General features: G+C 40.4%; 1 protein-coding gene across 2 annotated transcripts; it reads right to left on the bottom strand.

Annotated features, from left to right (window-relative positions):
* Positions 1-404: 404 nt before the first annotated feature.
* On the bottom strand, positions 405-26,615 carry LOC147149660 (synaptosomal-associated protein 25-A-like). Of its 2 annotated transcripts, none has more exons than XM_086025101.1 (8): positions 26,478-26,615; positions 15,147-15,254; positions 13,874-13,915; positions 9,431-9,479; positions 6,363-6,480; positions 2,483-2,602; positions 2,172-2,316; positions 405-684 (listed from the first exon to the last, which is right to left on the bottom strand). In XM_086025101.1, exons 2-8 carry the CDS (start codon positions 15,216-15,218, stop codon positions 616-618), a joined length of 615 nt encoding a protein of 204 aa, XP_085881227.1. In that variant the 5' UTR covers positions 15,219-15,254; positions 26,478-26,615; the 3' UTR covers positions 405-615. The 2 variants fall into 2 exon arrangements, with proteins under 2 accessions (XP_085881227.1, XP_085881226.1); XM_086025100.1 differs by lacking the exon at positions 6,363-6,480 and adding an exon at positions 6,012-6,129.
* Positions 26,616-27,893: the final 1,278 nt, after the last annotated feature.

Raw genomic sequence — 27,893 nt, 5'->3', positions numbered from 1 at the left:
CTGGAAAGGATGAAACAAACAGAAAGTGGCACTATGTAGCAGACAGGGCCGAGGGAACTGTCAGAGATATGGGCCCGCTCCTCTGTACATATATAGCACATTAGGATATTTTTGTCCCGACGAATGAATAATTAATGCTCGAGCAGAGGAGGAGCTGAACGTGCTAAAAGCTAAATGGCAAAATGGCAAAGAATCCCCCCGGCTCTTTGTAATCGATCAGAACAACGCCAGATTGAATGATTGGGACTTGGTCTGATTTAGCTCCCTGAGGACAAAAGTGTGTATATACAATCTCCGGTATCAGCTTTTTAAGTGACAGGAATCATCATTTCATCATATACCGTATATACTGTATGTACCCAGATAACAGTCAAGGTGAGTGTCTTTTGAATATGATATATTACATTAAAAAAAAAAAATAAAGAGGAAGAGTGAGGGGTGGGGAACCAACACATGACAATAAAAGGAAGTGCTGATATGTGCAAACGTCTACATGTCTCACAATAGAAGCATCATTTTGCAGAGGCCATACAGGGGTGGGGTTTTTGTGTTTCTCTGTATTTGTGTTTGTGCGTGTGTGTGTGTGTGTGTTTTAGGTGTACAGGGTGCTGCAGTTCAGCCACTGCCCAGCATCTTTGTTGCACGCTGGTTGGCCTCGTCGATTCGGGTCTTATTGGAGTCGGCCTGCAAGAAGGAAGTAATATTCATGCAGATTGTAGTCCATAAGAGGGTCAAATTACCTGTGTGTGTGTGTGTGTGTGTGTGTGTGTGTATAAATAATATATATAATATATCGTCGCTGTCCTGTGAAAAACACGTATGTCCAATTTTTGATTTTAAAATTATTTTCATGTTAATGCGATGTCTGTAACGCCGAAATACCATTCACGTAAAAATAAGAAAAATGAAAAAATTGGTCATAAGTGTTTTTCACAGTCAGCGACGATAAAAATATATATATAAGATTTCAAGAGTGAAATCAGCAGCTACCGATCCCACATTGATTAGCTGAACATTTTTCAATTTTAAAGATGATCACCGACAATAGTTTTCAAGATGATTAGTCTGTTAATTATTATTTTTTTATTATTTGACGAATCGCATTGCAAATAAAACATTCTATCCAAATTTCCATCCCTTAATTACACAAAAATGGGACATTATTTCAAATAGACAGTGCAGTAAATGCACAGACATGTTGAGATTCAGCTAGGAACAGGAATATATATATAAATATATATCTATCTATATATCTATATATCTATCTATCTATCTATCTATCTATCTATCTATCTATCTATCTATCTATCTATCTATATATATATATATATATATATATATATATATATATACACACACACACATATATATATATATATACACACACACACACACACACACACACACACACACTGTATTTTCCGGACTATAAACCGCGACTTTTTTCCCAGATTTTGAGCCCTGCGGTTTATAGTCTGGTGCGGCTATTCTGTGGATTTTTCTTCCACCGCTCGTGGCGCTCTAACCGGAATGACAGTACAATACAATACATTTCCCATTGACTGGATGTGACTGCAGGTGAAGGAGTTCAACAGGAGAGGGCGCCATGCACTAGGTTATTACATTAGGTGCTGTAATGCTTTGATTCTATGTTTCCCTAGAGGTCCGTGAAGTGCACATGAATGCGATTGGCTGATGTTACGTCTCTTCTGTTGTTTCGATGTGAAATGCTATTGTTGATTTAGCACGTCATGTGTTAGATTGGCTGACTTTATTCACGTAAAACAAGAAGGTGCATATGTAGAATGTAGTAGAACAATAGATGGTGGAGTCATGGTGGACATGAGCTGACAAACTGGAGCGGCAGTCGGCAGTGAAATGAAGATAAGTACTGTTAATTTTCTCTCGGTTCTCTTCTGTTTTAATCGGCAACGTTGCTGCAGTGTTAAAAGGCGCTGTGAGGGAAAGAATCTGCTCAGGTACATACATGTACATTTACAGTTCATAATCGTTCTGTAAATGCAATAAATATAAACGTTTTCAACATACATAGGTGCGGCTTATATAAAGGTGCGGCTTATTTAAGGTTTTTTTCAAAATGTTTAAAAAAAAAATAGAGTTGGTGCGGCTTGTACCCCGGAAAATACGGTATATACGTATGCTTGCGTCACCTTCTCCATGATGCGGTCGATCTGGCGGTTCTGGGTGTCGATCTCCTGGCCCATGTCCAGGGCCATGTGACGCAGGTTGCCGATGATGCCGCCCACCTGCTCCAGGTTCTCGTCCATCTCGTTCTCGCGAGCGTCATCCGTTACCCTGCAAAACGCGCACACGTACGCGAGCGCACACACGCGTCACTTCCGAAAATATCAAATGCAACACTACCCAGCATAAAAGTCTACCGACTACTACTCCTACCAGCATTTAGATAATGCAAAGCAAATGAAGACCAACGCATACACACACACACACACTTATTTACCTGCGAATGAAGCCCCCGCTGATGGCCATCTGCTCGCGCTCGTCCACCACCCGAGCGCCGGGCTGGCTGTTGACAACGCCGTCCTGGTTGCCTCCCCAGGCCTGTCCCCCGCCCTTAATCCTACACCGCACACACACGCACACGTCACTTGTAGTACCAACCACGTGCGTGTTACTGTATGTGTGTGTTTTAACATGCATACTGTACGACATGCATAAAAACAACAACAATTGGCCTGCTAGTAGCAACAACGCACGTGCATTTACAGTAGAATCTGTGCAATAATTGATCCGGGATCAATTGGCATCTGGACCACTCACACATCAATAATAATAACAATAATAATAGCAATATTTTTTTTTTTTTTTTTTTTTTAAAAGCACACAGAGAATACGACAAACACGTACGGACGCACAAATGATGCACATAAAGAAGGAGGGGAAAAGGGAAAAAAAGGATGGCTGTGTCTATAAAAAGAAAGCCACATGGTTAGATTCAGTGTGGGGAATAATCATAATAATAAAAACTGTGTGGGTGATGATTGACAGCAGGCCCTTCATTTCATCTGGATGCACACACACACACACACACAAATACACATTTACATTCAAATAGTGTGGAGCACCTGGTGAGGCCATTAAAACTTACTCGATATCTATTTTGCGCCAATTAAAAACTCATTTTCATCTCACATTTAAATGAATGCAACGCTTCCTGTTAACGTTTCCATTTGGACAACTTTTTTTTTTTTAAATTTGTCCACCAAATGGAGCTACTTTGCCCCATTCAAAGCACGCAGCAACGTCTTCACTGATGTTGTTCTAATCGAATGTCGCAATTGATTTTGAATGCTCTTAAAAATAATACTAAATCCTTTGTTACATTTTATTGTATCTTCCCCTAACTTAAGGGACACTATATATATTTTTTTGCTTTTTTGTTTTCTTTTTGTGAACATGTATAAAAAAAAAAAAAAGGGAGCAATAATAATTAACTCATTCACTGCCAGACATTTTCAGACCCTCTTTTTCCCTAACGTTTGAACAATTTGAAAAACATATTGATAAATTCCAGGGATTGAATGGCTAGACATTGAAAAAACAAGACAATGTCAGTGGCAGTGAATGAGTTAAGGTAATAAAATTAAGTTGTTTTTTTTCGACACCGCAAAACAAATGCATGTAAATAAATATTGTTGCAGCAAATCATTGGCTCATTTCAGTCAAATTTGTTGAAATATTGATGTTTTTTCAATTTATTTCAATATTCAATAGAAATGATAGTTTCCCTTTTTATTTTTCAGCAATAAAAAAAAAGGGGGAGGAAAAAAAGCCGCGATAGAAAACAAACAACCCTCTGAAATTGGTTAAAAAAAAGAAAAAAGCATGCTCACGGGATGCTCCTCACACAATGTTGTTGTGATGCTAGCGTTTGACCCAAGGCTGCTGTCAAGCGGCACATGACGTAACTGTGGCATTACACAAGAGGCCACGTGTGCTTCGCCGCAGCGCTACAGCATACAGCACAGAGACAATCTTGTTGTCGATGCATTCGTTATGTTTTTAAAATGGATCCAAAATAATATTGTATTTAAAAAACGTTTCAAGCCCAAAAATGTTCCTTCCAATAATAGGTTCTATGCACCTCCACTAGTCTAAACAAATCATTCTGATTAATATTGTTTGTGGAGTATGAGATAAGCAGCAAAATCTGTTTTTAGTCATCTCAGGGGGCGGCCATTTTGCCACCTGAAAATGACATCACAGTTGCTCAGGGCTCAGATGACGACCAATCATGGCTCACCTGTTTTCTGAAGCTGAGCCGTGATTGGTCGTTACCTGAGCCCTGAGCAACTGTGATGTCATTCTCAGTCGACAGCAAGTGACAAAATGGCCGCCCCCTAAGATGGACAAAAATGGATGGATTTTTACAACTTAACTCATATTTTTAATTACTTTTCTATATGATATGTGCATATCCAAAATGTTTAATGAGCTGTATTAGTATGTGTCTATTTAAAAAATAAAACTGCTTAATTTGTCGATACATGTGCTACATTACGTAATTCTGTATTCAATTGTAAATTCTTTTTTTGGGAGCAGTATTACAAAAACTAAATATGTGGCATGACTGTAGACATTTTGCAAAGTAATTTTGAAATTCATTCGCCGTTACTTATTATGCGAATCCTTTGTATAGAGCTTTGATGCCACGAATAGAAGAAGCCGGCGAGGTCGCTCGCGGTTGGCGTCAACGCTCAGACATGGCGCCGTGTGGGCCATAGTTTGGCTGTTGGAGGCTTTGCGGACCAAAAGGCATCATGAAACCCCCACATGATGAAATCATCATATGAGGGGTTTAGGATGACGCAATCGGGTTATAAGGAGTATGGGGGGAAAGTGGGGGTGGCGGGGGGGGGGGGGGGTTCCATGGTCCCTGCTGACGCTGCTACCTGCAGGAAAAGAACCTCTCATCCAATGAGCAATGAAGGGCTTGTGTGAGGGGAAGCAGCCGTCAAAGGCTGGAGAGAAAAATTAAATTAACTCAAAGAAAAAAAAAAAAAAAAACCCAATCAAACCCGTTGTGGCGTTTTGTGTTATTTATGCATGCACGCAAGCTTTCACATGAGGTTAGTGTAAGGGAACATTTCACCATGTTTTCAGCCTGACCTTCGTTTCACCATGTTTTAGGCTTGTTAATATTTAATAGGAGCAAGGCTTTTTCTTGGGGGGGGGTGGAATTGAGCAAGAAGGCAACAACTCAACTTCTGTACACGCGCAAAATGGATCTGAGCCATAAGACCCCAGAAGTGCACCCATCAAGCCGCCGCTAATTGCAACCAAGTCCAGGAAGAAAATGAGTCTGAAAAACGTTGTTTTGGTTTTTCATTTAGGATGTCTTATAGTTAAGATGTTTTGGATTTATAAGTTAGGCTTAGGCTAAAGTAAATGCAAATAAATCATGCCAATTTATTCATCTACTTTGGTTGGAGTTGTTATCTTACAAAACACTTTGACTTATTTGTATTTGAAGGTTTCACTATATTTTTTAAATGTCAAATTATGACCCCTCCAAATATTTTGTATTTGATTTTAAATAAATAAAAAATATATTTTTAATTCAGTTCATCACTCAAAGATATTATTTATTTCATTTCAAAAATGAAATATCTTTGGAAACAAATCTTTTTCTTTTTTTTAAAAGGCCAAATTTGATCCAAATGTATTTGGATTTTCTTTTTTTTAATTATTATTATTATTATTTTTTTTTAAACAAAACAAAAATAACGGTAAGGAAGTAAAACGGTATTTTACTCCATCCCGTTGACTTTAGTTGTTGTAGTTGCAGCTTCTTGCTCCGTATGTTTGGAATATATTTGTGTAAGGGGCGCAGGCTGAAAAGTGGCAGAATCTTCCTGAGTACAAGCGACACATCCATGCATGCCGTGCATCATCATCATCATCATCATCATCATCATCATCCACGTGCTCTACAGACCCAAAGCAGGCCGCAGAAGCATACCACCTACTTGTTACACGGACATGAACACAGACCACAGAACTGTCCTAGATTGTTCAAATTCTTTTCTGCATCCTTCATGTCCTTATTGATCTGGTCCATCCCCTCCTCGATGCGTTCCAGTTGCTCTGATTACCAACACATTGACATTTTCCCAGCAAAAGAGAAGAAGAAGAAGAAGAAGAAGAAGAAAAAGGAGGAGGAAGGTCGAAGGTTGGGGGGGATGACAAAGGAGAAGAGACAAAAAAAAAAAAAAGAAGACTGTGACAAGAGAGACATCAGACATCACTATCACGACCATCACTAGCGACATCACCAGCACTGGACAGGCAAGAGCGCGCGGCTCCTGGCCGGTACCTACTTTTTAATACACGGGCATATCAGCCCACAGCACTGGCCTATATCTTTTAAATCTTTCTCGGCCTCCTTCAGGTCTGCGTTGACCTTGTTCATGCCCTCCTCCACGCGATCGAGTTGCTCTGGTGAGGACAAAGGCATGAGAGCATTGTCATTTGCGCGTTTTCGAGCGGCCGCGGGGAGGCCAAGCGGGAGACGAGCCTAATGCACGCTCGTGTGGCTCCTACTTTCTACTTTTCGGGCGAGGTCCTCGTACCCTCAAACTCAACAATTTATGTGTCCCGGTGAAAACGATGCACATTCGTGGTGACCCAACAACCACTCTACCTGATTGGACTGAAAATATTTTTTTCAAAAATTACAATCTTGATACAATCTACTCCCCCCCCCCCCCCCCCCCCCAAAAAAAAACCCCACCTCATTTGAGATTATTTTAAATTTTTCAAATTTGTATTCTTGAGGAATTAAAACACATTAAAAAAAATCTTTTGTCTTTTCTACTTCAAATAAATATATTTAACTTTTTAAAATCATTTTGGCAGACTGGTTTTCATTTTAAAATGATAAAGAAAAAGAAAAGAAATATCCATATTGTAATACAGTAGTATAATATTGCAAAAAAAAAAACAACTAATAAAATAAAAACAACTTTAAAAAAACATTCTTTTAAAAATATTTTTTACTACAAATCTAAAGTTAACTTTTCAAATGGTCAAATTTGACTCAAAATGAATTCATTTCAAGAAATTAAAAAATAAAAAGTAGTTCTCATAAAGGCAAATTTTCAACAGGAAGCTGTCTTTGAAGCAGCATCCACTTTTTTTTAAATTTATTTTACTTCTATCCGAGTAGCCTCGTGAAAATTGTTGCATTTTGGGGGTGCCGATATACAACCCCCGCAAACATTTTTTATAAAGTTTGCCTTCTGGAAGTTTTTTTTCACAAATTAGCCCCGATCACCAGTTTCACTGCTCATCCAAAGAGGCGATGCAGAGTACATTTTGGGGGGTTCAAAATAGCAAATTTCCTACATCTTTTGGGGCATGGCTTTTTGAGACTTTTTTGTGGGTCAATCCGTACCAAATTTAGGGGCTGGATTCTTTATGAAATTCCGAGAGGAAATACAGAAGTCAATTTTGGAGGCTTCAAATCAAAATGACAAACTTCCTGGTTTTTGAAACTTTTTTTGTGAGTCCCCTATAAGAGTCATGCTTACCAAATTTCATGTTACAAAACTGGTTTCTGGGTGTGAATGTTTTAAGCTGCTCCTTCCTACACTGATCGCCACAGACGGGAAGCGAAGGGTGAGCAGATATCCCATCAAAGGATTCCATCTGCATATCGCTAGCATCACTGAGGCACAATTAGACGTGGCTGCCACTCAAACGGTCGATAGGGCGCCAGGCTATTAAAACTAATTCAAGGTCAGATCATCACACTGGTTCTTTAATGGCCGGCCCGTAGCTGTAATGTCCATTAGGAGAAAGAGACACTTTGTCCTCTAGGAGAAGAAACTCTTAAAGACACTGTGACGTTTACAGTTTTTTCACACTCTCCTCAAGATCTCAGCAAGGGTCAGAAATGGTACCTCATTCGTTATTTGGATGATTTTATGACTTTTTGTTGGCATTTCCATTGTCAGACGTTTTGAAGGCAACCAAACAATAGGTCAGTCCCACTTTTTGACCCCTCCTGTTTGGGTATGTCAACCAAAGCGGTACAGTACCAAAAGGGCTAAGCTAGCTTGGCTACCTTACCTAGTCCTCCATTGTTGTCCTTTGTTTACTTTGTTGAATTCAATTGTGACTTCCACTGTGTTGTTGTTCTTAACATAGCGAATTATTTTACTTTGTCATATGTTGCTATATTTGAAAAAAGGAAATTGACAGATGCCAGGTTTCAATCACTGACGTTTTTTGGGGCTTTTCGCGGGTTGGCTCTATCCCCACAAGTAGCGTGAGTCCACTGTAGTGTGCATTGTATTGAACAGACATTATCCGCTTCCTCTTAGCACTCACATTCTTCGGAACCATGATCAGAAAAAGACAAACTTTTTTTAAACGGTCTGAACTGGGTGGCTGTAGAACATATCCCTGGTGATAAACAGGAGTTCACTGTATTAGACTCCTATTTAAAAGAACTGTAAACGTACCTATTGTAAGTCATTGACTGCAGTGGAGGTAGGGTAGGCGCTAATGGCTTCCTGCATTTTAGTGTTATGGGAGGGAATGTTAAGCACCAGGCTGATGGACCCTGGCCTCCTGCACTTGACTCTGACATCATGTCCATACACACACACACACACGTTGCCTTCATGTTCTTAAAGATACAGTGGCACTTGTGGAACGAAGGACATTTTGTTTCCCATAGGATGTTACAGGAATAGAAATAATCCGTCCATGCTCAAACTGCGGCTTCAAAAACGTTAACATAAGAATCATTGGCATACAAAATAAAAATAATGGTGTAAAGGACAGGCTTTTGTACGAATTTAGGAATCATTTGGTGTTGCACTGATGCACTTAATGAAGCATCACCATTAACAGGCTTTAAAAGGATGTTATTGCCTATGCATGAACGCACTGTAGTTGTCATACAATTTTTTTTTTTATTGTGTATTAATGCAAAAACCAAAATGTCAACATTACGATTAGCGCGATTTATATTCAATAGCCGCCAAGCAAGGAGAGCAACGCATGTTAGCCACATCATTTAGCAACATGTTCTCGGCAGCATTTAGTAGGATATTATCCCAAAAAGCGACATTATGAACATTACTCCTGTGAGAAAATGCAAAACCATTTCCCATTTAGTGTTAACAATGACCAAAAAAGTTATCAAAGTAACTCAAAAAGGACAATTTGGTTGGTGTAAAATCCTACTAAATGTTCACGAGAGCAGGCTGCTCATAGAAAAAAAGCCACAATAGTTGCTCTCAACTACGTGAAGGGCTCTCACGCCGCGTTAATTATCAAAGCAAAGAGCAGTTCAAGTTGAGGATGCTGCAGCAAGAGGAGAAAGGCGAGGCAGGCCAAGAATGGACGTTTGGGGACGTTTCCATTGGTAACTCACCTCCCTGCTCGTCCAGCATCACCAGAGTCCTGATGCCAGCATCTTTACTCTAGCGCAGAAGAAGATGAAGAAGAAGAGGAAGAAGATGAAGAAGAAGAAGAAAAAGAATAATAAGAAGAAGATGAATATGAAGATGGTAGATGAAGAAAAAGAAGAAGGATTACAATCAGAAAGTTGAAAATGGGAAACAGGTTTAGGTAGAAACATACTCCAGATTGAACGTAATGGAATGATTCACCAAACCCCTTAAAAAGGAAGTCAACCAAAACATTTTTTTTCAAGAATATGTTCTATGCAAGCCCACTAGTTGAAACAAGGTATTCTGATAAATACTGCGTTTGTGGAATAAGAGTAAATCCACCCGTTTTTAGCCATCTCTGGGGGCGGCCATTTTGTTACTTCTGTCAACTGATAATGACATCACAGTTGCTCAAGGCTCAGATAACGACCAATCATGGCTCACCTGTTTTATGAAGCTGAGCTATGATTGGTCGTTACCTGAGCCCTGAGGGTGTGTGATGTCATTTTCAGTCGACGGAAGTGACAAAATGGCCGCCCCCGGAGATGGCTAAAAACCTGTGGATTTTGTTGCTTAACTCATATCCCACAAACACAATATTAATCAGAATGCTGTGTTTCAACTCGTGGGCCCGCAAAGAACATATTCTTCCAAAAAATACGTTTGGGTTGACTTCCGCTTTGAAATTGACAGTTGGAGAACGGCTCTTCTGAACTAAACCTTCTAGAATGTATGTTATGGAACAGAAATGTTGGTCTAAACTTTCTGGAATGAGCCAGTCGGACTGAACGTTGTGGATGAAACCCTTTGGAGTGAACCATCTGGACTGGATCTCCAGGACAAAGGCTTGGACTTCGAAACTGGACTAAACATCTCTGGATTGGACTACTGTATCTGCAATGTACTTGCTGGACTGCACATTTTAGATGAACAAGCTGACGCTACAAGAACCTCTGGACTGAATCTTCAAGGGGGAGCCTCGCTGAAAAAACTTTCTGGACTCAGCCTTTTCCGCAGAACTACTTTGTTTTCGTGTTTGCTTACGTGTTGTGTTCACTGGACCTGTACTTTGTTGACAAAGAAGCAGTCATGTCGAATTTGCGTTGTTGCTCTAGCACACCCACACACTCACACACACACACAAGGACACACTTGATTAAACACAAACTGAGCTCAACCAAACAACAGCTTCCTGCTCCCCGTGAGCTCCTCCCACAGATATTCCGGCTTCACGCATCAACTCTCCTGCACCCGAGCGTCATGTGACCTTCTCGGCGAGACCACAAGGCACACGCGCGCCTGCTCGCTGGCTTCCGATACTCGGATCACTTGCACGGCTCAGAAACATTTCTTGATGGGCTGATTATGAAGAATCAGCGCTTGCTTAGCCGCTAGGAATTGTGGGAGTTGAAAGCGATGCGGCACTTCCTGCCCTGTGGCACGTCGTGACATCATTTGTTTAGGATTGGTTCAATAGTATGCTCCGATTTTTCATATCGAAACAAGAATTCGGGATGTTTTTTGTTTTTTTTACACATCTACTTGACGGGCAAGTGTTTGAAAAATGAATAATTAAAATTCGTGCTGTCGAATGATTAAATAATTTAACTAATTAATCGCACATTAACGGCGATTAATCGTATTTGTCAACTTCAATTTTTTTACAAAGCTTGTAACCGATATTTACTTGGGTAAAATTTTGTAGAGTATATTTTGATTCAAAGACTGTTATAATAGCTTTTTTTTTTATGATTGAATACAATGCTTTTCCTGGAAAATACAACTTTTGAACGATACACCAAAGACGTACAACTAATACGGTATTTGAATTTGGCTTTGCGAAGTGCGCAAATTGTTTTGGAATTCTCCAATGAGCCGTCGAGCAACTTTTAACTTAAGTTTGGCTGCAAAGTGAGCAGAGGGCAGCTGCCACAGGAAGTAAATAAAACTTTATAAAAATAAATAATAAATAAATAAATAATTTTTTTTTAATGCGCTGTAAAATTTAAATTAATCTCCATAGTTAACAATCTAACTTTGACAGCCCTAATTAAAATATTATATAAGAGATAATCAGCATTTGTGAAAAAGTATGTAACCAGAATGCATTTGTGACCAAAACAAAAATAAAGAAGGGAAAAGCGAGACGCAATGAATTATCGATCCATGATGAGAAAACGTCGACGTGAGTTATTTACTGTCGCGGTTGCTCATCCGCGGCTCGTTGGCGCTGGCGACCCGGCAGGACTTTATGAGGTCGCGCTGTCGGACAACGGCTCTCTTAGGGCTCCGCCATCTTGTGCATTAAAGGTCATGTGCTCGGAGAATTAAAGGGGGGTGGGGGGGGGTCACATTAGCAGGAGACAAGGACGCCGACCTGGCGGTGCCAGCCTTCCTCGGCCCGCCGGCAGTCGTAAGAGCAGCGCGGACAACCTTAATGTCCCTGCCTATTAAATCGTGCGGTGGGTCCTATCTTTTCAGCGACTTTAGCGTAGCACAGAAGTGGAGCGATGGCGATGATCGTCATGCATTGTAAATGTAAGTGCTGCTATTTATCGCGGAGTGCGCTTCCTGCTGGGCCTGCTTGTCGCGTGCTTATTCAATTAGCCTAATCTTGACCCTCGGCCCAAGGCCACGTGGCGCGCCCGGGCACGTGCGACCGCAGGAGCAGGCGAGGGAACGGGAACAGGACCGCCCTTTTTGCCTCCTTTGCTGTGTCTGGAACTTTGGAGGAATTGCACACAGAGCATCAACTCCACTGAGGTTCCCCTCGGCCGCATGTGGCCCGAGCACAAGTGAACTCTAATGACGAAAATCCAGCCCACAAAAATAGGGTTATGCCGCTTTTGAGTAATTCTGCTAAATAAGTAACGACTAACTCACAAATCGCTTGCCTTTTGGCGCTTGGCGGAGGTCATTACAACAGGATGAATTTAGCATCTAGTTAGCAACACGTCAACTGCTGGACCGACCGATTCATTTATTCTATTCAATTGTATTTTGTCATATCATTAATAATCATATGACCTGTTTTTGCAGTTGCCTTCTGTGACATCGTTAATTAATAAATTGTATTATTTTTTTCCAATTATTATTGTAAACCATTGTTGGTGTATGCAACACAGCATTGTATTTTATTTGGTGAATGAGGGGTAGGATGTTTATAAGTTCTGTGAACTTCAACCGACTCCTTTTGAGTTTCAATTGAAATTTTATTTTGAAACATGTGAATTTTGTTTTAAACATGATGCTCAAATAAAGGAAAAAAACAACCAACCAACCTATTAAGTATATCCTACCAAATGACTAACAAACCAAACATAACAGCAACACCAAACATCAGACTGGTTATCTAACCAACCAACCAACCAGCCAACCAACCAAATAACTGACTAACTAGCCAACTAACTGACAAACTAATCAACTATGTAGCTAACTATTAAGTTAGTAATTAACTATGGCACAAACTGAGTAACTCAGGGGTGTCAAACTCATTTTTGTCGCGAGCCACATTGCAGTCATAGATTCCCTTGGAGGCCATATCCGTGTTTAATCAACTCCTCATTTTATTACATATCGTCGCTGTCCTGTGAAAAACACTTAAGTCCAATTTTGTAAAAAAAAAAAAAAAACTTTCATGTAACGCGGAAAAAACCATTCACGTAACATTAAGAAAGTTGAAAAAAATCGACATAAGCGTTTTTCACAGGACAGCGACGATATACAGCACAAAACAAATTGATGGATAACTAGTTTTGAAAACAGAAGAATAATAGTTTGTTCAAGTTACCGTAACAACGTAACAAGAATACATTCGCAATATCTGTTATTATTGATTTAATACGACAGTTTGACATTTTGTTACCGATTTCAGCACGCATTCTAGAAGCTGAGAAGCTTGATTTGCTTTCACGGGCCACATAAAATGCTGCGGCGGGCCAGATCTGGCCCCCGGGCCTTGAGTTTGACACCTGTGACGTTAATCAATCACCCATCCAACAAACGAACAAACTAACTACACAGCCAGCCAACCGACCAAAGCAGTCCCCAGCAAGCGGTGCGCTCGTTGCGCGTTTGCTGCGTTTGGCGGGTCTCGAACACGCCCCCCCACCCCCTTCGGCCCTCGAGCCGATCCGCCCCCCCGCAGCCGCTGAGCTGCTGCCAGCCCGACTTATGCAAATGCGGCCCGATGAGCTGGCGGAAGGCCAGCTGCTGCTGTCTCATTAAAGGAGGACATTATTCACGCTGGGCTATTTTTAAACACCTCGCAAAAGACGGCGACAACGAAAGAGATGGCAAGCTGGGTTTAAAAGTGGGAGCTCGTCAGGGTGCGTTTGATTCGAGGCGCGGCGCGGCTTGCAAATGACTTTTCCCTGAGCGTGGGGGTGGGAGATTGCGCGATGTACGGGGGTCAGTGAACTCACCTCCTCCACCAGGGCCAGCATGCGGCGAGTGCTCTCCAGAGACTGCAACACAACGACAACGACAACATTAGCGGGGAACACATGAATACACTTACTCATTATTATTATTCAGCCTGTCACTTCTTCACCTTTAATCCACCAAATTCCTCTTCACCTTTGGCCTCCTCGCATTTGTTCACCATTCAACCATCATCTTTCCCCTCCAAGAGTCCATTCATCATGTCATCTCTCCATCAGCTATGAAATTCATCCATCTATCCGTCCATCCATTCATCCCTCCATCAATCTCATTCAGGATCTATTTCTGTCCATCCTTCCGTCATCCATCTCAAAATGCATCATTCATCCATCCACTTTTAGCATATAGCCATGTATTCCTTTAGCTTCCTATTCGATTTTCCATCATTCATTCATCCCGCTTTCGATTCATCAAGTATCTGTTGAGCCTTACCTTCGTCTTTCCCATTGGCCTGTCCATCCATCATCCATCCGTACATGATCCATTCATCCATCATCCATTTTTCCATGAATCCCACATTCATTCAGTCATTCGGCAATGTATCCTGCCATCTTTCATTTGTTCATCCATCCATCCATTTATCTTCCATTTGTCCAGTCAACACCAATCATCAATGCATGATTTATCCATCCATTTTTAGATTCACCCAGTATCTCTATGTTCATCCCTTCATCTTTCCAGTCATCCATCCATTCTTCCATGAAACACTCATCAATCAACACATCCACCCACCCATCATTACATGATTCATTCATCCATCATCCATTTTTCCATGAATCCCCCATTCATTCAGTCATTCATCATTGTATCATTCATCCAGGCATCTTTCATTTGTTCATTATTCATCCTTCCATTCTTCTATGAAACTCTCCTCAATCAATGCATCTACTCATCCATCCAGCCATCAGTACATCATTCACTCATCCATCATTCATCTTTCCACCAATCCCTCAATCATTCATTCACCATCATAGCATTCATGTATTCATTCATCCAGCCAGCTTTCATTTGTCCAATTGTCATCATCAATGCATTATTCATCCAGCCATCTTTAGGTTCATCCAGTATCTACGTTCATCCCTTCATCTTTCCAGTCAGTCTTCCCAGAATGCATTTGTCTTTTCACAGTCCAGCCATTCAATCCCAGGAATTTATTTCAATATTTTTTCAAACGTTCGCGTCAAAGATTGTGTGAAAATGTCTGGCAGTGAATGAGTTAAGAGGACCAAGTCATCCCAGCTGTGAGCATTTTACCTCGTCGGCTATCTGGTCGGCGCGAGTCTGCAGGTCGGCCAGCTCGTTGCGCATGTCCGCTTCGTCCGCCATGGTGGGTGTTGAACCTTGAACTCGACGACAACGTAACTGCAAAAAGAAAGACAAGATGGTCAGAAGGTGCACCGGCGGGCATGAGTGTCGTCGGTATTCACAAATCGGATAGCAGACTGGGGCATTCTGTAAAGCTGACATTACAGTGGAGTCTTAAAAAAAAACAACAACAACAAAAAAACCTTAAAAGAAACACTTTGTCATATGTCAGTTTTTGTTGATTATGGCGGCGCCATGTGGACAAAAGCGGTAGTGTTTTGACGAAAGTCAACCACCTTTCCCAATGCGCGCTAGCACGTAGCGTCGTGACATCCTGAGCTCTCGCTGGCCTGCAAGTTGGACCGAATGACATTTCTATTTCCAGTGGCTGTGTGAAAGATGATTAGCGAGGTAATGAATCTAATTTTGTTCAAACAATATATATATATATATTTTTTTGTTTTGTTTTGGGGCTTCTGCCATGACACCAGTAATAGCGCGTAGACGTTCAAATCGACTTCCGTCCTTATAGCGAAAGGAGGAAGTGAGTACGTCGTAAAGCAATTCCGGACATTTGTATTTTTTTGGTGCCAGGGTTGCTCCCATCCTCCTCAAAGTTGCTTAGTGCCAGTAAAAACAATACAGACCACCCCCCCAGGACATGACAAAAGTCCCATTCAACTACTTGTAAGTTAATGTTTCATCAAAAGAGTTGTGAAAAACATTTATGAAGGTCGAATTCTTGCCCAGTGCTGCTTTAACATTTCAATAATAACCAGAAGGAGGAAAAAAAAAAATGCAATCGCTGCTGGGGGGCTCCTCCCTGCCGCACGAAATGCCTGGTACTCTCTGTAGTTGAGTAACGGGAGTGGCTGACTGTGCAACACAAGTGTTGCATTATTTACACTTGGCAGCGGCACGCACGACTGGCTGACGTGCGCTCACGTTCACATTTTTACTCACAACCGCGGGACCGAGAGAAGGAGCTCATTCCATCCATGCATCCGCACTCACATCAATGCGCACATTTTTTTTTTCAAGATCCTCTTTTTTCAAGGTCCTCTCCCCATGTCTTTTTTAATAACCACAAACAATAAATTCAACTGTATTAAAATACACAACATGAGATTTATTTAGCATCTTGATGCTAGCATCTTCCACTGTTGTAATGTTACATTAATTTTGCAACGTTTGAGTCGAGCCACTGATTAAGTATAAGGAAAGTATGAAGTCACACACGGAGTGGTCTGTGATGATGTTTCTGAATCCTCCGCCCGTCTCCTCCTCCTCCTCCTCAATAATTCAACGGGCGCTTTTTTGCACGCTAAAATATTTATGTCCACATTTTACATTTCCAACATGAAAATAATGCAAGCGAGGTCAATTCTCAGCACACATGTTGATTTGGGATCCCCAATCGAGTGACCGACAGGTATCCTTTCATTTCCTGGGGCGACATCCGTCCATCCGCCCGCCAATTTATTATCGATTGTATGCTTATCTTACAGCAGCGGGACAGTTTCCTGGCTGTCAGAGGCTTCTTTTTCCAATTTCCTGCGGTGTCGCCACCACGTCTCCTTCCGACATTTTAAAAATGGAAATCTGCGGCGTCGACCCCTTAAAATGGACAACTGATGTGCAGTTGATGAGGTCTTTCCACTGCTATCTATTTATAACTAAAACAGAGTAGCGGGGATGTAACGATTCACTCAAGCCCCGATTCAATTTTCAGTTCCCGATTTCGATTCAATTTGTTGTTTTTTAATCTTTTTTTTTAACAATATGAATGACTCATTTTATCACCAAAAGATGTGCATTTTGTCCTCGTTACAACCAGTACCTTTTTGTAACTTTACAAAAAAAAAAAAGCTTGAAAACAAAATAATAATTTTGACTATTTAGCTCCATTTTTGTCTTGTCAACAGTGTTTTGTTAGTGCCAGAACTAAATATGAAATTAAATAAATGTACAATAGATTTGACTGTTATCATTACAAATCCTTTTGTGGTCAAAATTCCCATCTCAATTATTCCAATTTTTACGTCAATCCATATTTTAAGCAGTTTTAAATCAATTTTAAATAAATTTTCGACATTTTTTTTCAAGAATATGTTCTATGCAAGCCCACTAGTTGAAACAATTCTCATTAATATTGCGTTTGTGGAATAAGAGTTAATCCACCCGTTTTTAGCCATCTGAGGGGGCGGCCATTTTGTCACTTCTGTCGACTGAAAATGACATCACAACTACTCAGGGCTCAGGTGACGTCCAATCACGGCTCAGCTTTGGAAAACAGGCGAGCCGTGATTGGTCGTTCCCCAAGCCCTGGGTAGTTGTGATGTCATTTTCAGTCGACATAAATGACAAAATGGCCGCCCCCTGAGATGGCTAAAAACAGGTGGATTTTGCTGCTTAATTCATATTGCACAAACGCACTATTAATCAGAATGCCGTGATTCAATTAGTAGGCCTACTGGGAATATATTTTTTAAAAAGATATGTTTGGGTTGATTTCTACTACAAGTTTACTTTTTATCCAAAGTTAACTCTAAAACTGATACATAAAACAAAAGAGGATTATATTTAAACACCCACATTTTCAACCACACCGTATAATCATTTCTAACAAAAGTAATGCTAAGATCTAATGTAAAACACCATAGACAGGCTAAAGGAAATTAGCATAGATGATACGGTAATTATAAACCATCCAATTTAACAATATATACTGCATTTTCTCTGCTCTGTGAGGACGACTATCACCGGAGCTCACGTAGCATTCGGGGCCTTCTAAATTCAGACTTGACTGTGCGCTGTAAAAAAAAAAAAATCATTCAAAGACAATCGCTTCCAAACCTGCGCCATTGAACTGTCACCTTTTGCCTGTCGTACAAGGTAATAAGCAAGTAGGCTTAGTGTTAAAGGACTTTAATGGCAAGGGGTCAGCCACCTGGTCTTCATCTTCACAGACTCAAGTCAAGGCCCGCCCCCGCCCAATCGGCTGGTTTGACGGACAGCGGATGCCAGGCTCAGGAGGATTAAAGTCAGAGCGAGGGAAAGAGGATTTACTCTCGCTCCACACTCTCTCCTCCGACACCATTTCCTCCCTTTGTCTTCTATACGCACACACGCACACAAATCGTAAGCACTCAGGTACGAGCACGATTCCAACTTGACACCGAAATGCCGGTACGTCGGCGAGCACAGCGGTTGTCAATCTGGTTGCTACCCAATAATTAGCGGCCGGGCTGATTGTCGGCTCCGATATTCAGTGTTTTGAGGGATATCGACATCGGTCTTTTTTAAAAATCTGATGGGTGATAATAAATCAATTTAAAACTGCGCTAACTTCAAGGAACTATTTCTTGAAATTTTCAGTTAACTTTTCCAGAAATTCTACTGACCCCGGCCGGGAACACTCTGCACTTTTTGTTTTAGTTGGAAATCAAAACAAAGAAGTGACTTTTGAGCACTTCTGTCATTTTTACATTTTGGAGGACTTTATTTAATGTAGAAAACTATTGTTTAAGTTTTTAAATTTTTGAAGACATGCTGATGACCCTGGGAGCTCTCTTTTTTTTTTAGAATTTTTCAACAAAGATTTATATTGGCTAACATTCATAATAATAATAATAATACTAAATCAACATTATGAAAATAGGAAAAATTGTTCAATATACATATGCTTGAAGACGTTTCAACAAAGTTAAGAGTTTTATTTATTCATTTTTATTTTGACACCAATATTTCTGTTTTTGCTGAAAATGAATATCGGCTACAAATATCGGTTTTCGGCCTCCTTGACCACTAATAATCGGTATGGGCCCTGGAAAAAAACACATCTCAAGCACCTAAGTGCGATACACTTCTCTGGCACGCTTGAAAGAGGACACAATTACTAGAGTCACAGTGTTGTTTTACACATGTGTGTACGTGGAAAAAAATTTGCGTTTTCAAGTACGGAAATTCAGTCACTGTTTGGAGTTTGTGCCAGTTAAGCGCATTTGAGGCCCTTTTAAAAAATGCATGTGAAAAACGGATTTGATGAAAAATAAATGTTTGCATAGACTGAAACACGGTGAAGTGATCTTAAAATGAACAATTGCTCTGGCAAGTTTATATACCTCAGTGTAAAAAAAATAAAAGAATTGATCGCTCTCTCTGCTCTAAACAAACTGCATGCGCACATTCCATAAATTACTTGACACTAGACACTAGAGCCAAGATTGTGTGTGTTATTATTTATTTTTGTCTATTCTTTCAGAAAAATTGCAACATTTTTCTTTTCATTTTCATTTTCAAGATAGTTGTTTTACTTGAAACGCATTTTTAAAATGTTTTTGTAAATATGTTTGTGAAGCACTGTATTGATCATTTTCCCTGCTGCCATAAGAACTTGTAAATCAGCACTGTGACACAAATAATAAATACCACACACACGCGTACAGTACACGCACAGACTGTGTGTGTGTAGTGTGTGTGTGTGTGTGTGTGTGTTGCCACTGCATGCTGACCTATAAACAGGAAGCACACACGCATGCCAGCATGCAAGCAGGCCAGAGAGCATCATGGCAGCCTGGAGCCAAAGAAAAAAAAATGTCCACATGCTGACTCCTTCTACTTGGCCACTTTATTCCTCAATGTTAATAAACACACACACACACACACACCCACACACACATACACACAAAGTGCGTATTAAAGGTTTAATCAAGGCGAGCTAATATAAAGAAATGAAGCAGAATATTCCAAAATACTCCTGTAAATTCACCTCTACGTAATCGTAATGTCGCACACATGGTCAAAAGATGGCCTCTTCGTCAGTGGTTGTCAATGAAGTTGCGCATTAGAGCTGGTGAATCTTTATTGTGTTCAATGATAAATAAGTACGTTATAATGGAATTTGGTGGACCTCCATTTTGATAGTATTAAATTTCCCATAGCAAGAAATGTTAATAGAAATAATAAGCTAGTAACCCTCCATTTTGTTCGGATTAATTTTTTTTATTTAGTGATGACATAGCGCAACAGTACTCAATTGAATTGTCATGATTGAAAGTCTGGATTTTGAAATCTGGTTTGTTACAGGGGAAGTCAACGCAAACATTTTTTTTTCAAGAATATGTTCTATGAAAGCCCGCTAGTTGAAACAGGGCATTCCGATAAATATTGCATTTGTGGAATAAATGTTAATCCACTCGTTTTTTTTAGCTATCTCTCGGAGCAGCCATTTTGTCCTCTGTCGACTGAAAATGACATCACAACTGCTCAGGGCTCAGGTAATGACCAATCACGGCTCAGCTTCAGAAAACAGGTCAGCAGTGACTGGTCGTTTACCTGAGCCCTGGCAGTTGTGATGTCATTTTCAGTCGACAGAAGTGACAAAATGGCCTCCAGCAGAGAAGGCTAAAACAGGCTGTAAATACTTTTGGCGGTTGTTTGCTTATGTTGATGTAAAGTGACGGAAGATAAAGTCCATTATGTCCTCCAGATGTCATTACCTTGTCCAGAGTTTGTTGTCATTCCACAGCAATCGACCAATATACGACCAATACGACCAATCGCGGTGATTGGTCATTGTGAGCAGTTGTGATGTCATTTACAGTCGACACAAGACAAAATGGCTGCCCCCAGAGATGGCTAAACCCGAGTGAATTTTGCTGCCACAAACGCAAAATTAATCAGAATGTTTCAACTTGTGGGCCTGATGGGAACGTTATCTTGAAAAAAATGTATTTGGGTTGACTTGCGCTTTAAAAACTGATCAGTAGGAACAGGCAAGCGGCAAGCTAGCTGATAGCCACTAGCCGCTAACGCCAGCAATATTTAAGGACTAACGTAAGAGCTGCCACACGTCACAGTCTCGGGACTTCATACTATCGCGAGTGTGAAAAGACGTAAACGTAGCGGTTTCTGTGAGCGAGTAGAGAAAGAATAGATCCAGCTCCTGAGAATCTGTGCGGCAGACGTGCTCCAGTCCTAAAATGGATGTCGTTTCAAGATGGCGGCAGTGTATAAACACGAGCCTGTGGAGAGGCGGGAAGGAGTCGCCCGCAGAGAGAAATCTGCTGTCACAGTGGCGTGCCTAAAAATATGACTTTTGGGGCTATTCGTGTAGACAAACGTCACCGCGGTATACATATTTTTTGTTTTTTATTACAGCTGAAGGAAAGATGATGGCGCACATTGAATAGTCTGTGTTTCTTCCTCTCTTATATAACGGCAACGACGGGCCCGGGAGGATGCGTAAAGAGATGAGAGGGAAGAAAGAAAACGTGTTCGCTTGGTATCATTTATACGACGGGTGGCGAAACCTAAGAGCAAAGGCTTTAAAACGGACAGGTGAACAAAAACTCAAAAAAATAGTTCCCATGTCAACGCAAACTGTGTAACATCATTTGTTTGGATTAAAAATATTCATTTATAATCAACCAATTCTTTAATAAAACATTTGTTGATTAATACTTTTGGAGTGTGTGCAAAACAGTTCATTGTATAACTAAATGAATTCATGCTCATTTTTCAATTGTATTTTTCATCATTCATTGAATTTGAAGTGATTAACCGATTAAGTTAAAATGTGTTTTTTTTCCAATTTATTTTTTTTATAATTATTTTTTAGTTTTTCCCAGGTAAAAGTTTTCATTTGAATAAAAATGACTTATGCCCATTATTCAAAAAACATTCAAAATTTATTAGCTGAAATTTAGTTCTCATTAACCGATTTAAGCAAATGAAACAATTCAACATTGTTTATTTTACTATTTTCAAAGTTTATATAAAAAGATTTAATTGGATAATAATTCATGCCCATTTTCCAGTTTTTTTCTAAATTGTATTTATTTATAGTTAACGTAATTCTAATACTTAACCAATTCAAATAACACTCTTTTAAATGCTTAATTTTAGTAATACTTTTGTATTATTTTGTATATAATATTATTTTGTATTATGAGGAGAGGTGAATGGAAAAACACTGAGCGCACACAGCAACGGCGCCCAACTGTGACATTGCTGACATTACATTTTATTTATGGTGGAAGAGTGACAATTGCTAACTAAATCCCGTAAAAAATACAACACGACTTTTAATAATGTAAAGGCTTGGTGGAGCGGATTAAAGCGGCCGTATGTACGTGGCCTGCCTCTGATTTCAATCATAAATTAAAACCAGTGTTCCAACATGGTATGTCTGAAATGTGGGAATGTTTGGGAATGTGGAAGACGTGGGATGGGCAAAGATGGCGGCGGACTCAAAGCAATCATCGGGGGGGAGGCCGGCCTGCCTGCCTGCCTGCCTGCCTGCCTGCCTGCCTGCGGGGGATAATCACTGCAAAGCCCCACTGTCCCATTCACTGAGGATAAAAACCCACTGGATTAATACACAAACACACACACACACACTCACACTTACATAAGTCACAGACCACTTTCTCTTCCTCCATACATGTGTTCCCTTTTTCTTTCACTTTGGCTTCCAGGGTCCTTCTATATAGAGAACACGCACTTATTGACATACTTGGAATTTTTTTCAACACCAAAAGAGAGCATTAAGAAACCCCGCCCCCCCCCCCACTCACCACCCGCCCCCCTTTTTGTGAAATTTTGGGGGACATTGTATTTTTGTGTGAGCTTTACATTTCATGAAAACAATATATGGTATTGATGTGATTTTTTTTATGCTGTCAATTTTTTGCAATGAAGAAAGAACGTATGAATCTCTATGACGCTGTTTGAAGGTGTACAATTTGGTTCTGAATCGGAATTGTCGGGCCTCAGGCAGAGATCTGCTCAACTGAGTGACTTGATAGATGTCTTTATTATCCTGGTTATTATTATTATTATTATTGTTATTATTACTAGTAGTAGATCCCTTGCCTGCTGTGGACTCCATTTGTACCGATTTTATGTCCTATAGGTCAAAATAAAAATATCAGTAGTCCGGTCCAGGGTGTATGGGGAGAGATATGTCTCAAAATTATTCACACAAATATATCAGTGATATACAAGTGCTTTTTTTTTTTTTTTTTTTTTTTTTATCATGACTATTCAATTCAGTTTGTGAATTGTTGAAAGTGCGTTTGAGGATCAGCAGGCGCGCATCCGCAAAGTTCCAAACATTCACGTGTGGAAAGGTCTCTCCTCCATCCACTAGGAGGCAGTGTCGCTGTCTCTGTTGAACAGGAAATGAGTCACCTCCTGTTTTTCGGTTCAAAATTGGAAACTGAAAAAAGAAAAACGAGCCTATATAACAATCTTCTATTATGTGTTTGGTTAACAAAAGTCCGCAAACAAAATATGAGCGTAATTTGTTTCCCTCAAGCTTTCGTTGCCTTGACCCTGCTGAGCAGCAGAAGTGGCAAAAGGCAGAAGGAGAGCGTGTTCCGAGTCATGGCAAACAATGATTTAAATTTACCAGTATTATTTAATTGAATATTTAATGTTACTATTAACTGTAATTCACAGTATTATTATTTGGTTGTTTTTTGTTTTGGGGTGCATTTAGACAAAAAAATGCATTTATTATTGCCGTGAGGGGAAAATCATGTGGTTCCACCATCTCATACTGAGGCATGCGGGCTCCATTTCAAACACCCACTTAAGGTAACTAAATATGGCTTACGCACGCACGCACACACACGCGCACACACACACACACACACACAAATGGACACTTGTCAACATGCTGTCGTGTACGTCGTTGACTCATTTAAATACAGTATACAGTATATTGAGCATATATTGAAATAGATGCACATACAGTATACTGCCAATAGGATGCAAATTTAATTATGAAAGTTGCTATATCAATAAAGCATTGATGGATTGATTGATTAACTATTGAGGAGCGGGGAAATCAAACATCCTGCGTTCAGTTACAAAGCTCGATTGGGACGCCCTTTTATTCCCGTGAGCTATTTGACTCTGCTGACAATTTGGAACGACGCAGAGTGGGTATAAAAAGTCTACACACCCCTGTTCAAATGCCAGATTTTTGTGGTATGAATGTGAGGTGAAGAGAACATTTTAAAATGTGACCTATAACCTGTACAACTCAACTGAACCCAAAAAAAATCTTCTAAAGTGGGGAAGTAAAATCAAGAACGGAGATAATGTTGCAGAAGTGTGCACACCCTCTTATAACTAGGAATCTGGCTGTGTTCAGAATTAGCCATTCACATTTCAAGTCATTAAATGGGAGTCAGCAAACACATTCTAATATTTAAAGTGCCTCTGATTAATCCCAAATACTGTAAAGTTTAAATGCGCTTGCAGTTTTTTTTTTTTTCTGACATGTCAAGGTGGGTGCCAACATTAAAGAACTGCAGAAAATCCTGGCAAGTAATGACTGTTGAGCCCATGGGACAACAATCTCCCATCTCGTTCATACGTGTGAGGGCTAGACAAAGACAAAACTCTTGAAATGCCCCAAAAGCACGTGCGAATGTGCGATGGCACCAACTTCAAACTTTTTGGGCCGTTACTCCAAAACCAAGTTTGGTGCAAACACAAAATGCCAGGAAAAGTCTATTGGAACATCGGCGGTTCTGGTGGGCACTGCACCGTCTATTGTCCCTCCCACCCCGAAAAAATATAATACAGTGCTGCAATTATTACTATTATTATTATTATTATTATTATTATTATTATTATTATTATGCACATGCGTCCATCACAGGATCCTTTAGTGTGTTGTACCACTGAAAGTCTTTTTTTTATCTTTTTTGTTTCTTTACATATGCCACAAAATAGAAGTTACCAGCATCCACATGACGAGAGGCGGTCAGAGCTAGCGAAAATTGGTTACCACGAACAATATCACATTGTTACAAATGAAGACTTCAGCTCAATAAATGTCGTCGGCCGACTTCATGAATTTTAATAGCAGCCTGCCAGACCAGGCGTTCATTTCAGCTTGAGTTGATTGCATGCTTCTAGCTAACGTTATTTAACCTTACCGCAACACACCACCGAGCAAGTCTGCAATAGTAACCGTCTGTAATAAATGTTATTTAGATACGGAGTTGCTGAAATATTGTTTGTTCCTCTCCATTACTACTTAATAATTAATCATTCAAAAATAAACAGACACATGTGCCTAAATTGCTACAATGCTGGCAGCGTTGTATGTATACACTGTAGTCGCTGTTCAATGAACATTGACTTAATGGTATTTTAATGTCAGGGAAATAAGAATGAACACAGCAAGTCCCGTGCATGTAGATGCACATATCTGTATATTCTGTCTGTGGCTCACACGCTGCTTGTATCTCAGTCTCAGGATCTTCGTCTGTCTTCTCTTTTCTGCACCGTGTACTTTTTCTCAAAACGTGTCCCCCAAGTCCTCTGGCTCTCTCTCTGTGGCGCTCGCAATCTGCTTCCCCTTCAACTCTTTCAAGACGATTGTCTGGTTCTGTCTCGATGTGGTTCATCTTTGCGGTGTTGAAATAGGCACTCAATGGCTCTTTTTCTCTTCATTTTGAATCACAGACAAAAAAAAAACAATGAAGAGGAATGCCAACATTTTTAGCAAACCCAGTATATAAATAACATAACAGGGTACCTTTGCAGGCTTGCTTGGTTGGTTTTGTGTTGTGTTGGGGTTAACCAACAGTAGCAGGTTGAATGCGCCCCTCTAAAATTGGTCTATAGAGCTGCCACTTAAATGATGGCAAGAGAATGCTGCCATTTAAAATACGGTACAATGTGATTGGCAAATTGTGAACACAGCCAGATCCCAAGTAATAAGAGGTTGTGCACTATTGTGTAAACACATCTACGTTTTTGTTTTTTACTTCTTTATCTCTTCAAAAGATTTTTTTTTTCATCTGTTGTACAAGTTAGTATAAAGTTTTGATGTATTTTTTTTTTAAATCAATCTCATAGCATGTGGTGTATTTGAGGTTTAACGTATTAATGCAGGAAATTCGAAACATTTTTAGGAGCGCAAGGTGTTTACTATTCGCAATATCTCGCTATTTGGGTCTAGTCCCTAATCCTCCCTGACAGTCAAACTCGGAGCTGTCCTCGGTTCTGAAACGCTCCACACGGGCGCCGCCACAACTCGGCAATAAACTACAAGCAAACACTCGCAATACTATAAATATTCTCATTCAAAGCACAACAAGTCGTGTGTAATAAGACACCATTCGTTCCGAAGCGAAATCAAAGTGGTCGCCCTTCAAGCGTAGAAGAAGAAAATGACCACGTTGAGGAAGAAGCGGAAACCGTAGAAGGAGAGAAGGTCAAACAGGACGAAAAGAAGCAGCAAAGACCGACCTGAGCAGGTTTCCTCCTCGCGTCTTCTCCAACGTGCCACGATAGCGCTCACAGATGTCCGCGCGCGCGCAATGGTCACGGACGCGCGCTTGCCACCGTCGAGTGGCGGCCGGATGCTACCGATTAGGTGTCCTACAAAATAAGATCGTGGGAGTCGCTTAAAATCTTAATTGTCATTTTCGAGTCCCCGTCCCCCCCCCCCCCCCCCCCACATGCTGCATTGAATTAATTGGCTAATTTACTTCCTTTTAATGGTAGCTTAAAATAAGTGCTTTTAAATGAAATATGGCAATAGAAACACCACGTTTATCAACCTTCGGTGTCATTTCTTCCCAAAACGTGGTTGTCGTTTAATAATACAGTAGCAATTAGTAAAGTATCCAAGCCCCTATCGCGACACATTTTATTTCTGATTGACAGCTATGTCATTTTTTCTTCCACTCACTCTTATTTTGACGATGTAATCATCCAGTTTCCTGCCCGATAACGCATGGCTCAGTGACAAAATGGCCGCGCCCTCTGACGTCACAAATCACGGATTAAACATCCATGAACCGAAACATACTGTATATATAACAGCAGGTAAACATGGAAAATACGGTACTTATATTTTATACATACATCTGTTTTTACGTTTATCATTTTTTATTGTATAAAAACCGGAGTTGACAAACAATAAAATAAATTAAAACAAACGGTAGTTTGAAGCAGAGGAAGGAATGATGCAAAATAAAAAGCAGGTAGCAGGAAGGTGAACTGGGAAGTGAGGGAAGCAAGGCAGGAAGGAGGTTACGAAGGAAAAAAAAATGCTGATTTGAGATTCGAATGATTTATAGACCAGTAGCATCATTCTAAAATCTATTGCACATCTTTAGGTAGGCAGAATGACTGAACACATGGAGATAAGAAGGGAAGACCAGAAAGGAAAAGAAGCCAGAAAAAAAGGTGTTTCTGAGGGGAAGGAAGGAAAGAAAAAAGAAAGGCATGGAAGCAGGTTCCAGCCAAGGAAGGATACAAGAATAAAAAAACAATTCAGAAGAAAGACTGAGATCAGGAAAGGAAAGAGACAGAAAAAGGTGGTCCTGAGGGAAGAAAGGCAGAAAGGAAGAAGGTGAGGGGGGGAAATGCCAAGAAAAAAAAACACTGGAAAAAAAAGTAGCAAAAAAATATATACAGCATTGTGTCTTAGCATGTGCACCTGCACATTCCAGAGACCAGGACCAAATCACGTGGCCCACGGATGCCATGTTGGGGTGGGGGCGGGAGGAGGAATAGCTGTCAATCACGTTCCCACCGCTTGTCACTTTGCGGCCGCTTGTCTCATCACTTCACACATCCGACTGCTCATCTCCTCCTCGTCATCGCCTGTTCCTTTTCGGAGGACAAACGCAACGCGATTCCTGCACGGACACACAA

The sequence above is a fragment of the Filicampus tigris genome, chromosome 3 (genome assembly GCF_054856515.1).
Source record: "Filicampus tigris isolate MCC_2025a chromosome 3, RoL_Ftig_1.0, whole genome shotgun sequence".
Classification (NCBI taxonomy): domain Eukaryota; kingdom Metazoa; phylum Chordata; class Actinopteri; order Syngnathiformes; family Syngnathidae; genus Filicampus; species Filicampus tigris.
This window is presented reverse-complemented; position numbering and strand designations above follow the sequence as displayed.